Below are 13057 nucleotides of genomic sequence, written 5' to 3'. Positions count from 1 at the left end.
GGGAGATGATACTGGGCTAAGACTTGGGAGAAACTTGGTACCTTCCTGTAGGTGAGGCAGGAGAACACAGTGGAGACCAGATCATGACTGAGAGAAAATGGCCCCTGGTACTGGCTTTCCTGTCTCTTCTAAAACCTCCCATAATCTTAGGCATGGCAGTTTCCTTCACATCTGTTCTGACATCATTCCTGCGTGTTTGTATGACCTTTACCTTGAGGCCAGGTCTATTTATTTTAAAGTGTACAGCACCCTACTCACTGGGAGAGTTCCTGGAAAGGACACTGGCTGGGACAACTGGCATAGCTGAAGTTCGTTTTGGTGATTTGGTTTATAAGCACGTATACCCCAGCTCTCTTCCTTTGTTGTTACTTGGTTAAGGGTGGGTTGGTTGCTTAGTTGGTTGGTTGGTTGGTTGGTTGGTTGGTTAGTCTTTTATTTTTTTAGTAAGTAGGGCCTTGAACTCACAGTGATATTTCTCCCTTAGCTTCCCAAGTGGTAGGATTACAGATGTGAACCACCATTCCCAGCTCAGCTTGCTTTCTTATAAACAAGTTGAACACGTTAGGTGAAGCCCACAGATTTTGTGAGTGTCGACTTTTGCTGACCTATGCAGATGTGTGTCTTCGAGACCTGAAATCTGAGGACCTTAAAGAATGAGGTGGACTGCAGTGTAATGCTGTAGACAATTTTACATCAGTTTCAGAGTACTTTTATACATGAATGAAAGAAAGAAAGCAATGTTCCAAAGAAGGTTGTTTGAGTTCAGAAAAACATCATCAGAAACACATGTAAATAAACTCCAGTAAGCACATACCAAATATTGACAGAGCAGCCCTTTCCCAGAACTTTCTCAGACAGACCAATTTAAACACATTTGCCTGGCACGTATCATAGATTACGACTGGGAAAGCACGAAGGCCATATCCAGATTCAGGGTACCCTGAGGATGGCATTCAGCATGTCCTTTCACCAGATTGGGTTCTATAGCTATGTTCTGACATCCAACAAGAATAAACATGTCTTATAAATTGAGTGTAAATGTTTAACACGAGAGGCATGAGATCATGTCTAAGAACAATCGAGGGAAATAAATGCCCCTGAGGTAAAAGGCCCTCTGCCTTTTTCCTGAGGCCTCTCTCACAGTTCCCCAAGGCATTGTTCACCATATGTCCTTCTTTTGACCAGTTCCAGCAGTGAGGAATCCCTTGAGCTGTGCTTCTCAGAAATACACGTGACTTTCTCTTTCATTGCCTTGCTCTGAGAGGCTCCAACTCATCTTTCACTGAAGCAATCAAAGACTACAGCAAACTGACATGGGGATAATGTCCTTTATACCTATACACAGATCATACACCCAGCTACTTACTCATCATACAATATATTTTTAAATTTCCTGGCATATATACTATAATTGCATTGAAAAAAACTGCTCATCTTATGAAAGGCTTTTTCATTTTATCACCATTTTTACTCATATAAGGATTCGTTTATCTTGATACAAACAGCTCTCTAGTCGAGTATCCCACTTATGTATAAATGAGGAAGCTGTATTCAACATGGGGTGTTGTGTTGTACCATCTACTCAAAGGTTCATCTTGTGGTCTGAAGACTGGAAGAAATGGGTGTTTTTTCCTTGTTGATGATGTTAGTTTTGGCTTTTATTTTTTCAAGTGAACAATTGTCAATTTATTTTATGTAAATATTCTCTTTTTTAACGTTTTATTGATTCTTTGTGGATTTCACATCACACATCCCAATCCCATTCATCTCCCTGTCACCACCCTCTGCTCCTACGACCTCCCCCATGAAACAAAACAAAATCAAATGTTAAAGAAAAGAAAAGAAAAGTCTCACTGTAGAAGCCGAAGTGTGGTAAGGTTGAGTCACACAGTGTGCCCTTTAGTCCATACATCTTTACTTTCAAATGCTCACTGCAGTGAGTCATTGGTCTGGTTTGAGGCCTCTGGCTTCTGCTGGGCTCCTCTCAGCATCCTGCTGTTGCCCTGTGTCATGGAGATCCTGCAGCTTTGGATCTGCAGGACTGGTCCCTTCACATGCTCCAGCAGATCATACATGGGATGGATGTTGGGGTGGGCCAACTCATATCCCTGCTTCTGGGCCTGGGTGGTAGCTGAGTTGAGCAGCCCACCAGCTCTTCCTCATCCTCATCACCAAGGTGAGCTCTTCAACCTCCCTGGCTAGTTCGCCCTATATAGCAAGCAGCAAGGGGCAGGGCCTGTTCTCCTGCTCTCACACCCACAGGATCAGCTCACCTGCACCTACACCATCAGGGCCAGCTCTACTGTGTTGCCCAGGTGAGGTGCAGGGTCCACTCCCCAGGGTGCTGCAGCCAGTGAGGGTCAGAATCAGCTCTTCCACTCTCATGACCTCAGGGCCAGCTCTCCCACTCACCACAGGCAGCAAGGGGCAGGGGAAGAGAGTTTTGGTTTTTGAGGGTAGACTATTACTGCATAGTACGGAATGGACTTGTACTCCCTATATAGCCCAGGATTACCTCAAACTCATGATCCTCCTGCCTCAGCTTCCTGAATACTGTAATTATAGGAATTGATCCTATTCCCTGGCTGGGAATGTATGCTTCAAGTTTATATAAACATTACTTGTTTCTGGCCCCCAATTCGGATGTGTGGGAACACTAAAGGTACTCTTCGATTGGGAACATGATGGAAGCCTGTCTCTTCTTTCTCAGGCACACTCACTGAGGATGGGACTCAGAAGATGTTCGACAAGCAACACGTGCTGCTGTTTGCTGTGTTTGACGAAAGCAAGAGCTGGAGCCAGTCACCATCCCTAATGTACACAGTCAATGGCTTTGTGAACAGGACGATGCCAGGTAACGCAGTCGCCAGTACCTTGGCCCAACGGTTCCTTTAAGGTAGCTTGCCACATACACTGGTTTCCAGTGCCTAGTGGCAAATTATCACACTCTTCTGCAATGGTTCAGTGACTCTCGTGATTTTTATCATCATCATCTTTTTCTACCTTATCCAGGAAGTACAACAGATAAATCAGAGGGTAACAAGGAACCTTGTTTTCTACAGCCTTGTTAAGTGTAGCCTTCTGAGCTCTACTCAAGTACAGAGTACTCAAGTCACTCTCTATAGGAATGGTCAACAGAAGGAGTGAAATAAAGAGGGCTGGAGAGATGGCTCAGTGGTTAAGAGCACTAGCTGCTCTTCCAGAGGTCCTGAGTTCAAGTCCCAGCAATCACATGGTGGCTCATAACCATCTGCAATAGGATATGATACCCTCTTCTGGTATGCATGAAGACAGAGCATTCATATACATAAAATACATAAATCTTTAAAAAAATAAAGATACTTGTAGTACAGATAAACAGGAGTATGCTCTACCATATAGATATATTAGTAGCTGTTCAAAAGTCTATTGATAAACAATATTCAGTGGCATATAGAATGTTTTCTCTTCCCATGTGCAGACAGAGTTTTGTAAAAAAGTAAAATCATACCAACTGTTAAGTTGGGGGGATCAGACTTCCACTGTACTAGTCAATTTTATATAAATAAAATACTGAATGCTGGCTACTATATGAAGAAAAGGTGTTTAAAAACAATTCAGTTTTAGAAGCAGAAAACTCAAGACTGGCAGGTTCATCAGCTCAGCCTTTGGTGAGGGACCACATGTCTGTGTCATAGTAGGGCATAGAAGCAAAAAGGAGATGGCGACATGTAAAAGGGCCAAGAACAGAGATGGCCTTGCTTTATAATAACTCACTCTCATGAGAATTAACCAAGGTTCCATGAGAACTACATTAATCTCTTCCAGGGACAATACCTCCAGTGCCCTAACCACTTCCCCTAGACTCTGTGTTTCAAAGGTTCTACCACCTGAAATTCACCACGCAGAGCCAAGCTTTTGGTATACGAGCCTTTTAGGAGACATACCATAACCATAGCAACCACCTATATCTCTTCTTCTATGTCTTTCTAGTAGAACTGCCGTGGAATGAAAATCCAGGATATTTGTGTGTGTGTGTGTGTGTGTGTGTGTGTGTGTGTGTGTGTGTGTGAGAGAGAGAGAGAGAGAGAGAGAGAGAGAGAGAGAGAGAGAGAGAGAGAGAGAGAGATGTAGTAATAACAATTCAGGGAGAAAGGCTTGATTTGATCTTTCTTTGGTCCCATGGTGACTGGGAAACTGTTCATTTGCTCCATGAGAGATTCTAACCTTGACTTCTACCCTGGATTTACATTTCAAATTTCAAATTTACAATGACAAGATACAAGATAACTGGCTAAAAATTAGTCCCTTAGGATAAATACGTATATACACACAAATAAATGAATGAATAAGTAAATAAGTAAATCCCATAGTATATATCATATACTGTATTTATATTCAGTTTAGGGAAAAAAAAGAAAGTATTTCCCTATTAAAAAATTCGATGGGACCTGGTTCGATCCTTAAGGCTCACATGGTGGAAAGAGAGAATCAACTTTCACAGGTTATCCTCTGACCCCCACACATGAATCATGTGATTTATGCCCATACACAAAAATCAATAAATAACTGTAAACAAAAATACAGAAAAACACTGTCAAGAGTTGAGGTCTGGTATTGCTTTCAATTTTTATTCTATTTCATTTGGCGCCATCTTCTGGGTATTGATTCTGAGTTCCAAAACTGGGTTCTTGCAAACCTGAGACCAAGCTAACTGAGCTCTACCTTGGAAGATCTGAATTCATACCTCACTCATTTCCCTGCCTCTGTGTTCTCCTTACCAACTAGTAGTTCAATATGCTGTTTCCAGAAATGGGATTAACAATCCCATTATCTGTGTCCTGACAGGCAGAATAATCTGTGTAAATATACAAAAGCTGAAATAGTGGACTGTGTGTACAAATTAAACAGAAGCAACTTGATCAGGATAGCGAGATTATAAATTTGTAGTTGAAAAAGAATTTTCAAATAAATGCAAAAGAGCAAGAAAAGGGAAGAAAAATGATGAGTAGGCACAATGGTTACATAAAGGCCCCAGTCTTCTGGAGCAGCATACAGTGAATAAACATGACAATACTATGGTGGATGTGTTCATTACTGGACTCAGTGCGAGTCATTTCTGAAGTGAATAAACACACCCACAGAAACACACATACCTTCTCACTACCTCACAGCTTCCTGTTCACAATGCCTTCTCAAAGGACAAGGGCCTCTAGGGATGAGAAACCAATTCCCAGACCATCCTCTTCTACCTAGTGATCATGAATCTGGGTAGGAGCCAAGCCTGGACTCTTTCCCGGAACAAGTGAACATTTTCTCAATCACTGTGGCAACAAAGAAAGCAAAGAAGAGCTTTTCCCTCGGTTCTTTCTTCCTCGGTTGTTATCAATCTGTCCATAAAAAGCTCTTGGGGTCCAGTTACAATGAGGATACCAGTAACGCAGAGAGTAATCCATTGTCACTAAAATAATTCAAAAGTGGGTAAAGACACAATGGAAAATTCATCAGCATATCTTCACACTTTCCTTTACTTTGATGGCACTTGACCTCCAGCTGCATGAAAAGATTAGCTACTGACACTCTGGCCTATGGGAGGTGCTGGTGACTTCTTCCAACTAAAGCTAGATTGATGTAACCAGTCACTCCACTTTGCCTAGGACTTTATCAATTCATACACTGAGAGCCCTGTGTCTTGAGAGACCTCTCAGTCCTGGACAAACTGGGATGGTTCATCACGTATACAGCTGCCCCCTAGCCTTAGTCCTTTCAGTTCTAGGGGAATGACCCCCATTCTAGGCTCTATCCCCCCTTCAGGGTGCTACTTGCTACATGAGTTGTGACTTTGTTTCCCTGCCACTATGCATTTGGATTTGTCTCTCCTTCTCAGATATAACAGTCTGTGCCCATGACCATGTCAGCTGGCATCTGATTGGAATGAGCTCGGGGCCAGAGTTGTTCTCTATTCACTTCAATGGCCAAGTCCTGGAACAGAACCAGCACAAGGTGTCCACCATCACGCTGGTCAGTGCTACATCTACGACCGCGAACATGACTGTGAGCCCAGAAGGAAAGTGGATTGTGTCTTCTCTCATCCCAAAGCATTACCAAGGCAAGAAACCTTTCTGAGCATCTTGTGTAGGGTGCAGCTCCGTGTGTTCTCTTTTACCCTTTAGTCAGCCCTGCCTGTGGTCCCAATGACACCATTAGACCCTCAGCTCTTAGACTCATGGCCCATTGTTTGGGGATGAAGGAAGTACAGGCATTGACAGAGACCTTTTAAAATAAAACAAAAGCTGACGAGCTCTCTACTTCCATGAACGAGGAAGAAAACTAATGCTTCTGTAGATGTATTCTTGGTTGTCTGTCATATGTAGCCAAGGGAAGGAACCCAGAGGTTAGATAGAACAAGGCAAACATCCACAAATCTCTAGAAGTATGGAGTTACCAAGACTGACAAGGCCAAACATGAACATGGTCCTGTACAATGAAATGAGCACAAAAGCCTGGCACAGAAACCAACTCAACCAGTGTGTGTTGAACGGACCATAAATGCTCCGTTGTCTGTTTGTTTTACTGAGGAAGAGTCTTACACTGTAGCCCAAGCTGCCCTGAAACTCATGGCAACCCTCCAGTTTGAGCCTCCCCAATGCTGGGATTATAGGCATGAGCCACCACACCAGCTAGAAACGGACTTTAGAGAGCATCAGTGAATTCTCCTGAACCAGCAGGAGTCATGTGACATCATTTAAATGAAACAGTTAACTGTCATATCCCACATTTTTGCTTCTAGACTGTTGAGAGGGTCACTCATGCTGATAGAGATGAAAATCTAAGCACATTCTGTTACTATGGGAAACTGTTAACCACTAGGCGTGTAGGCACTTGAGAAATAAATATTATATGAAATCATTTTGTTTTCCTTCTAAGCAATGAAAATTATGTTGAAGTGATGATACTGATAAACCACCACTGTGGTATCGTTATTAATAGTAGGAATAAAGCAAAAATAAAACTAAAATTAAAGACAAGTGGTATTATGAATTATTAATAATCACATTAAGTATACACTATTGTGTTCTTCATTTTTTGTTTGTTTGTTTGTTGGCTTTTTGTTTTTCAAGACAGGGTTTCCCTGTGTAGCTTTGCGCCTTTCCTGGAACTCCACTCTGTAGACCAGGCTGGCCTCGAACTCACAGAGATCCGCCTGCCTCTGCCTCCCGAGTGCTGGGATTAAAGGCGTGCGCCACTACTGCCCGGCTTGTGTTCTTCATTTAGCAAAGGGACGAATAACAAGAAAAGACAAAATTTTATATTTAGTTAGTTATTTTGGAGTGAGAGAGAGGGAGAAAGAGAGAGAGAGAGAGAGAGCTGTGTTAAGGATCAAATGCAAGGCCATCTACATGCTAAGCCCACACTCGACCATAGAGCTATACCCCAACCCTCATCCCAGGGTGTTCAGTTTGTTCCTGGTGCAGAAGAAATGCAGGGAACCTTTCCAACCTCTTCCTCTAGCCCTCGACTCTCCCCCTGCTTTCTGCTCTTGCCTCCTCTGTGGCCCATTAAAAGAGTGCTAAACTCAAATGACTAAAAGTTATCTGAGCAGTGCTTTGCTGTTAGTATTTGTCTCCCATGAATTTTTTTTTAATTTTTATTTTGCAATACAATTCAGTTCTACATATCAGCCACAGATTCCCTTGTTCTCCCCCCTCCTGCCCCCCCTCACCTTCCCCCCAGCCCGCCCCCCATTCCAATCTCCTCCAGGGCAACGCCTTCCCCACAGACTGAGATCAACCTGGTAGACTCAGTCCAGGTAGGTCCAGTCCCCTCCTCCCAGGCCGAGCCAAGGGACCCTGCATAGGCCCCAGGTTTCAAATAGCCGACTCACGCAATGAGCACAGGACCAAAAATACACCTTTTGATGAAATTTTTCTCTTAAATTCTACTACTGACTTTATATCCTAATCCAGCTGGGATGCAGGCTTACATTGACATTAAAAACTGTCTGAAGAAAACCAGGAATCCCAAGACCCTCACTCGAGAGCAGAGGCGACACATGAAGAGATGGGAGTACTTCATTGCGGCAGAGGAAGTCATCTGGAACTATGCACCCGTGATCCCTGCAAATATGGACAAGTGAGTCGGGGTAGAGACATGTCCCTTGGAGTCCTTAGTGTGTGAGGCTGGAATCTGATGTCATGAGTGGCCAGCTCTCAAGAGACATGTGTATTGATTTCCACCTATATATTCTTGTCCTCGTCAACATTTAATTACCCCTAAATCACCATAGCGATGTGGCCTGATGATAATAACAAGAACAACGGCATCTAGAACTCATTGAATGCTTGTTATTGCTAATCCTTGTAGTAGATGTTTGCTAAGGGCTTCACATCAGTTCTACAGATTCAGTGCTACTCTTCTGTTCTCATACCTGAGAGAAGATGCCAGAATAATAAAAAAATGGAAGTTCTAGTAACTCTTCATATGCCATTCATAATAAGAGAAATTAAAATGAAATTTCACTGGAATGCTGTCCTGTACCTATCAGATTGACAGGTTCATCTTAACACCATCTATTGCCAAGGCTATGGGAAACAAAACTGATCCCACATTCTGATGACCTAGTGTGCTTCTAAAGCCATTCTGTGGGATAGCTTGACAAAATATGTTATAATTGTAAGCACATATACCCTTTCTACCAACACCATGCTCTTGAATTTAATTGTACAAAAGTATTATTGTTCACAGGCTGTATGAATAGGGTGCTCACTGCTGCACTGTTAATAGTAATAAAAAATTAAAACCAATTCCAAAAGTCCATCAGTTGGAAAAGGGCATCAAGTTATAACACATTCATGCATTAGAATACTATGAATCCACAGAAAGAAAGGAAAGGAAAGAAAAAAAAAGGAAGGTACAGACATTCTCTGTCAGCATAGCTACTTCTTATCAGGTACTTATGACTCATTCAGTGGTGGAGGAGGTGACTCTTGTTTGTTAGTTTTTGGCTGCATAGAGAACTTCAAGATGTTGCAAACAACACTGAGAATGTTCCCAGAAGTAGTAGTCTAGCTAACCCCAAAGCAGAACTTGCATGTGCAAGGGTTTCCCACCGCATATCTCACCGGACTCTCTACTTGAAGGAGTTTAACTTTTGTTTTATTATTTCATTTCACTTTAAGGAAATACAGGTCTTTGCACTTGGATAATTTCTCCAATCAAATTGGAAAACAGTATAAGAAAGTTATTTACAGGCAGTATGAAGAAGAGACCTTCACCAAACGCACGGAGAATTTCGGTTTCAAACAAAGTGGGATTTTGGGCCCTATTATCAGAGCCCAGGTCAGGGACACACTCAAGGTAAGCAAAGAAATATGGAAGCAGGGAAGAATTAAACTATGGAAGACAGACCAAGTGTTGACAGTTTTCAATATTTTTGAATGTGTTCATTCAATTTAAATTTTAAGTTCAAACATAGCTTTTAGTTTTACTTAGTATTTCATTCATTTATAGCCTACTCAAAAATACAAAAAGAATCTTGAGGGACAATCAAACTAAGAAAACAGTCACTGTCAATGAGGAGTGAAGAATAGTATGGGAGTGCAGAACATAAGACCACAAATAAGCATAAGGAAACATACCCGTACAATCCCAAGGTTGTCTGCAAAGCTTTTCCTAACGTTTATAGCAAATTAAAGAGGAAATAGGCCTGGGCAAGATTTGCATACCTGTGAAACACAGCACAATTTGCCTGAGGTAGAGAGCCAGGAGAAATCCCTTGCGGTGCGTTTTCAAGTCAATGTCCTTGACAACATCCCCCAAACTGCCACAAAGCAGAAGAGTCAGGTGGCTTTTGAAAATGATATCACTCATTATCAGTGTGAACATCCAAGTCAGGAAAGTGAAGAGAAAATAACTCCTCAGGGCAGTCTGAGTATGTGGCTCTCATGACTGGTCTCTATTAAAGCTGCATTTGTATATGTTGGGCTGGCAAGATGGCTCAGTGCAGAAAGGCATTTGATGCCAAGCCTGAATACATGAGTTCATTACCTGGGGCCTATGGTGGAGAGAATCAACTCCCACAGGTTGTCTTCTGACCTCAAATGCACACTGTAACATGCATGCCCTTAAACACACACACACACACACACACACACACACACACACACACACACACACACACGTAATAACAATTTACTTGAACATATATCACATCACAGAGCTAGGTAAGGATCCAAGCAGTAGACAATTGAAGGCTACAATCTTCGGCAAGACCCTAGGAGGTAGATAATCTAACAGATCGGGGGTGATTTGAAGGCTTTGTCAGCAAACCAAGTAAAAGAGAAAGCTACAGTTACCTATTGAAGATTAACAGGCAAATTAGGACTTCTATAAAAATCACGCCTCGGACGGAGCCTATTTGTTCATTTGAAAAGAATCAAGTGACAAAGCCTTCTTTCCCGCTGTCTTTCCCCTTTTTCCTTCCTTCCCTCAATGTTGGCTCCACTATGATGCTTTAGGTTTCAGCACCAGCATATTCTGTTGGGAGCTCAGGGTCTGGCTAGTGGGACCCTTCAGGAAGATAGCTTCACTGACTATGACCTCAGGGAGCCTGGCAGGCAGAGGAGCATCATGCTCAGAGGGGAAAAGGAACGGATGTGGTCCAATCTGAAAGAATAAGGGAGGGTTGTGGGGACCACTCGGGGAGGATAATGTGCTATGAGGGAAACGTGATTTCTCCTAAGCCGTCCTCCAGGGACAGACTTCTATTTTTCATCATTATCTGGGAGTAAAACTGCCCAGAGACTCCTTCCTGCCTGGTAATAGGGGATGGGCTGCTGCATGGATACACAGAGCTGAGTTTCCCACTGTGTGCCTACATACCTGTGGGTGCACACCCGCGTGTCACGTGTATGCCTGCCCACACATACACACACAACAGGTGAATGCGCAAAGCCTCTCTCTTGTCCAATAGTTCTCATGAGTGGCCTTAGATACCAAAATAATGAATATGACTTACCTTTGTAGATTGTGTTCAAAAATATGGCCAGTCGACCCTATAGCATTTACCCTCATGGAGTGACATTCTCTCCTTATGAAGATGGAGTCAACTCTTCCTCCACGTCAGGTGAGAACCTTCCACTTCCACTGAAAGAGACTACTGATCTCTGAGAGACTGCCACGGTTTTCTCTTGTCCTGTTTGCTCAGTGGTTATGACAGGTGCACTCAGTAATACTCGTGGAGGGGGGATCCTTAGAAATCCCAGGCAAACAAACTCTTCTCACTTTAAAGGTTACCAATACAATGCCTTTCCGAGTGTCGTTGGCGGCATCTAGTGGAGAAACACTGAACAGCTACATGCTGTCTGTGGTCAAGAGTTTAATACAAAAAGAATATTTCTTTCCTGATATCCAATTACTCTAAATAAAAGCTAAGGTAGATATTTATTATGATGAAACAATGTCCCTAAAAATTAATAATGTATATTTTCTTTCAGGCAGTCACACCATGATCAGACCAGTTCAACCAGGGGAAACTTACACTTACAAATGGAACATTCTAGAGTTTGACGAACCCACCGAAAATGACGCCCAGTGCCTAACAAGGCCTTACTACAGTGATGTGGATGTTACCAAGGACCTCGCCTCCGGACTAATAGGTCTGCTTCTAATCTGTAAGAGCAGGTCCCTGGACCAGAGAGGCGTACAGGTATTTTATCCTTAAAGTCAGCTTTAAAATAGCGATGTCCCCTGGCTGGAGCAGATTTAGGTCTCCCTGCCAGACAATAGGGTTTTTCCTTGTAAAATACACTGAACATCAGTCTTCTTTAGCAACAGTGTGATAATGTTTATCATCAGGGATCATCTTTTATGTTGTTGCTCTTTCTCTTTTCATCTAGACTCTCGCTGCAGAAAGCACATCCCAAGTTGCTGGCTCTTATTTTAGTTCCAAACCCCAGGCCTGTTGGTATTGCCTGTGTGATGGAGAAGCCAGTCAGGCTCTTTTCAATTCTTTCCTCTGATCAAATAAGTGACCGCGTCCCTCCTAGAACTGTGCTTACAGGGTGGCACAGGAGTTCCATGTAGACGTGGTACTCATCTTTGTTGTTTTCAGAGACATGCGACAGAGAGAGGAGAGAGACTTTACACCAAGGACATTTGGAGCCACAGTTTGTCTTGTTTGGTTGCTTGGGGTTTTGTTGTTGTTGTTGTTGTTGTTTTTGTTTTGTTCTGTTTGTTTTTGAGACAGGTTTTCTCTGTGTAGCCCTGGCTGTTCTGGAACTCTTTCTCTGTAGACCAGGCTGGCCTTGAACTTTCAGAGATCCTCCTGCCTCTGCCTCCTGAGTGCTAGGATTAAAAGCGTGTACCATCACCACCCAGCTGGAGCCATAGTTTTTAGTGAAGTTGGAGCCTGTCAAAAGTCTTTCTTTGGTAAGACTAATTTATAGCAAAGAATATGACCAAAGAGACGTTGAGTTTCTGAGTTTGTTTTATCTTGAGACAAGTGGCCTAGCTTGGCCTCAAATTCACTGTATGGGCTAGGGTGGCCTTGGACTTTTTAAAAATTGCCTTGTCTTTCCAAATTTTAGTTTTTATTTTTATTTTATGTGTTTGGGTGTTTTGCTCGCATGCATGTCTTCATACAGTGTGTATACCTGGTGCCCATAGAGGCCAGAAGAGGGCGCTAGATCCCCTGATACTGCTGTAGTTACAGATGGTTTGTAGCTGGCATGGGGGATGATGGGAATCGAACCCAGGTCCTTAGACAGTACTCTTAATTACTGAACCATCTCTCCAGCCTGCCCCCTTGTTTGTTGGTTGTTGGTTGTTTTGTTTTTGTTTTGGGACAGGTTTCTCTTGTAGTTCAGGCAGGCCTCAAACTGGTTATGTAACAGGGGATAACCTTGAACTTTGTGCCTCTCAAGTGCTGAGATTAGAGACATATGCCACTACACCAGGTATATATGGTGCTTGGGATTGAACCCAGGGCTTTATACATGCTAGGCAAACACTTTACCAACTGAACTACATCCCCAGCATCCTGAGTTTATCTTCATTGAAAATGAATAGTTTCGGCTGG

General features: G+C 42.8%; 1 protein-coding gene across 1 annotated transcript in view; it reads left to right on the top strand.

Moving 5' to 3' along the window:
* F5 (coagulation factor V) overlaps positions 1-13057 on the top strand; it is a 69313-nt gene that overhangs the window by 23378 nt on the left and 32878 nt on the right. Inside the window, exons 5-10 of the mRNA XM_059280942.1 lie at positions 2711-2854; positions 5867-6088; positions 7947-8112; positions 9159-9336; positions 11005-11104; positions 11475-11686. Of these exons, the coding sequence (XP_059136925.1) occupies positions 2711-2854; positions 5867-6088; positions 7947-8112; positions 9159-9336; positions 11005-11104; positions 11475-11686 (1022 nt within the window). The remainder of the gene's footprint in view (positions 1-2710; positions 2855-5866; positions 6089-7946; positions 8113-9158; positions 9337-11004; positions 11105-11474; positions 11687-13057) is intronic.

Source organism: Peromyscus eremicus, chromosome 15 (assembly GCF_949786415.1).
Source record: "Peromyscus eremicus chromosome 15, PerEre_H2_v1, whole genome shotgun sequence".
NCBI lineage: Eukaryota > Metazoa > Chordata > Mammalia > Rodentia > Cricetidae > Peromyscus > Peromyscus eremicus.
This window is presented reverse-complemented; position numbering and strand designations above follow the sequence as displayed.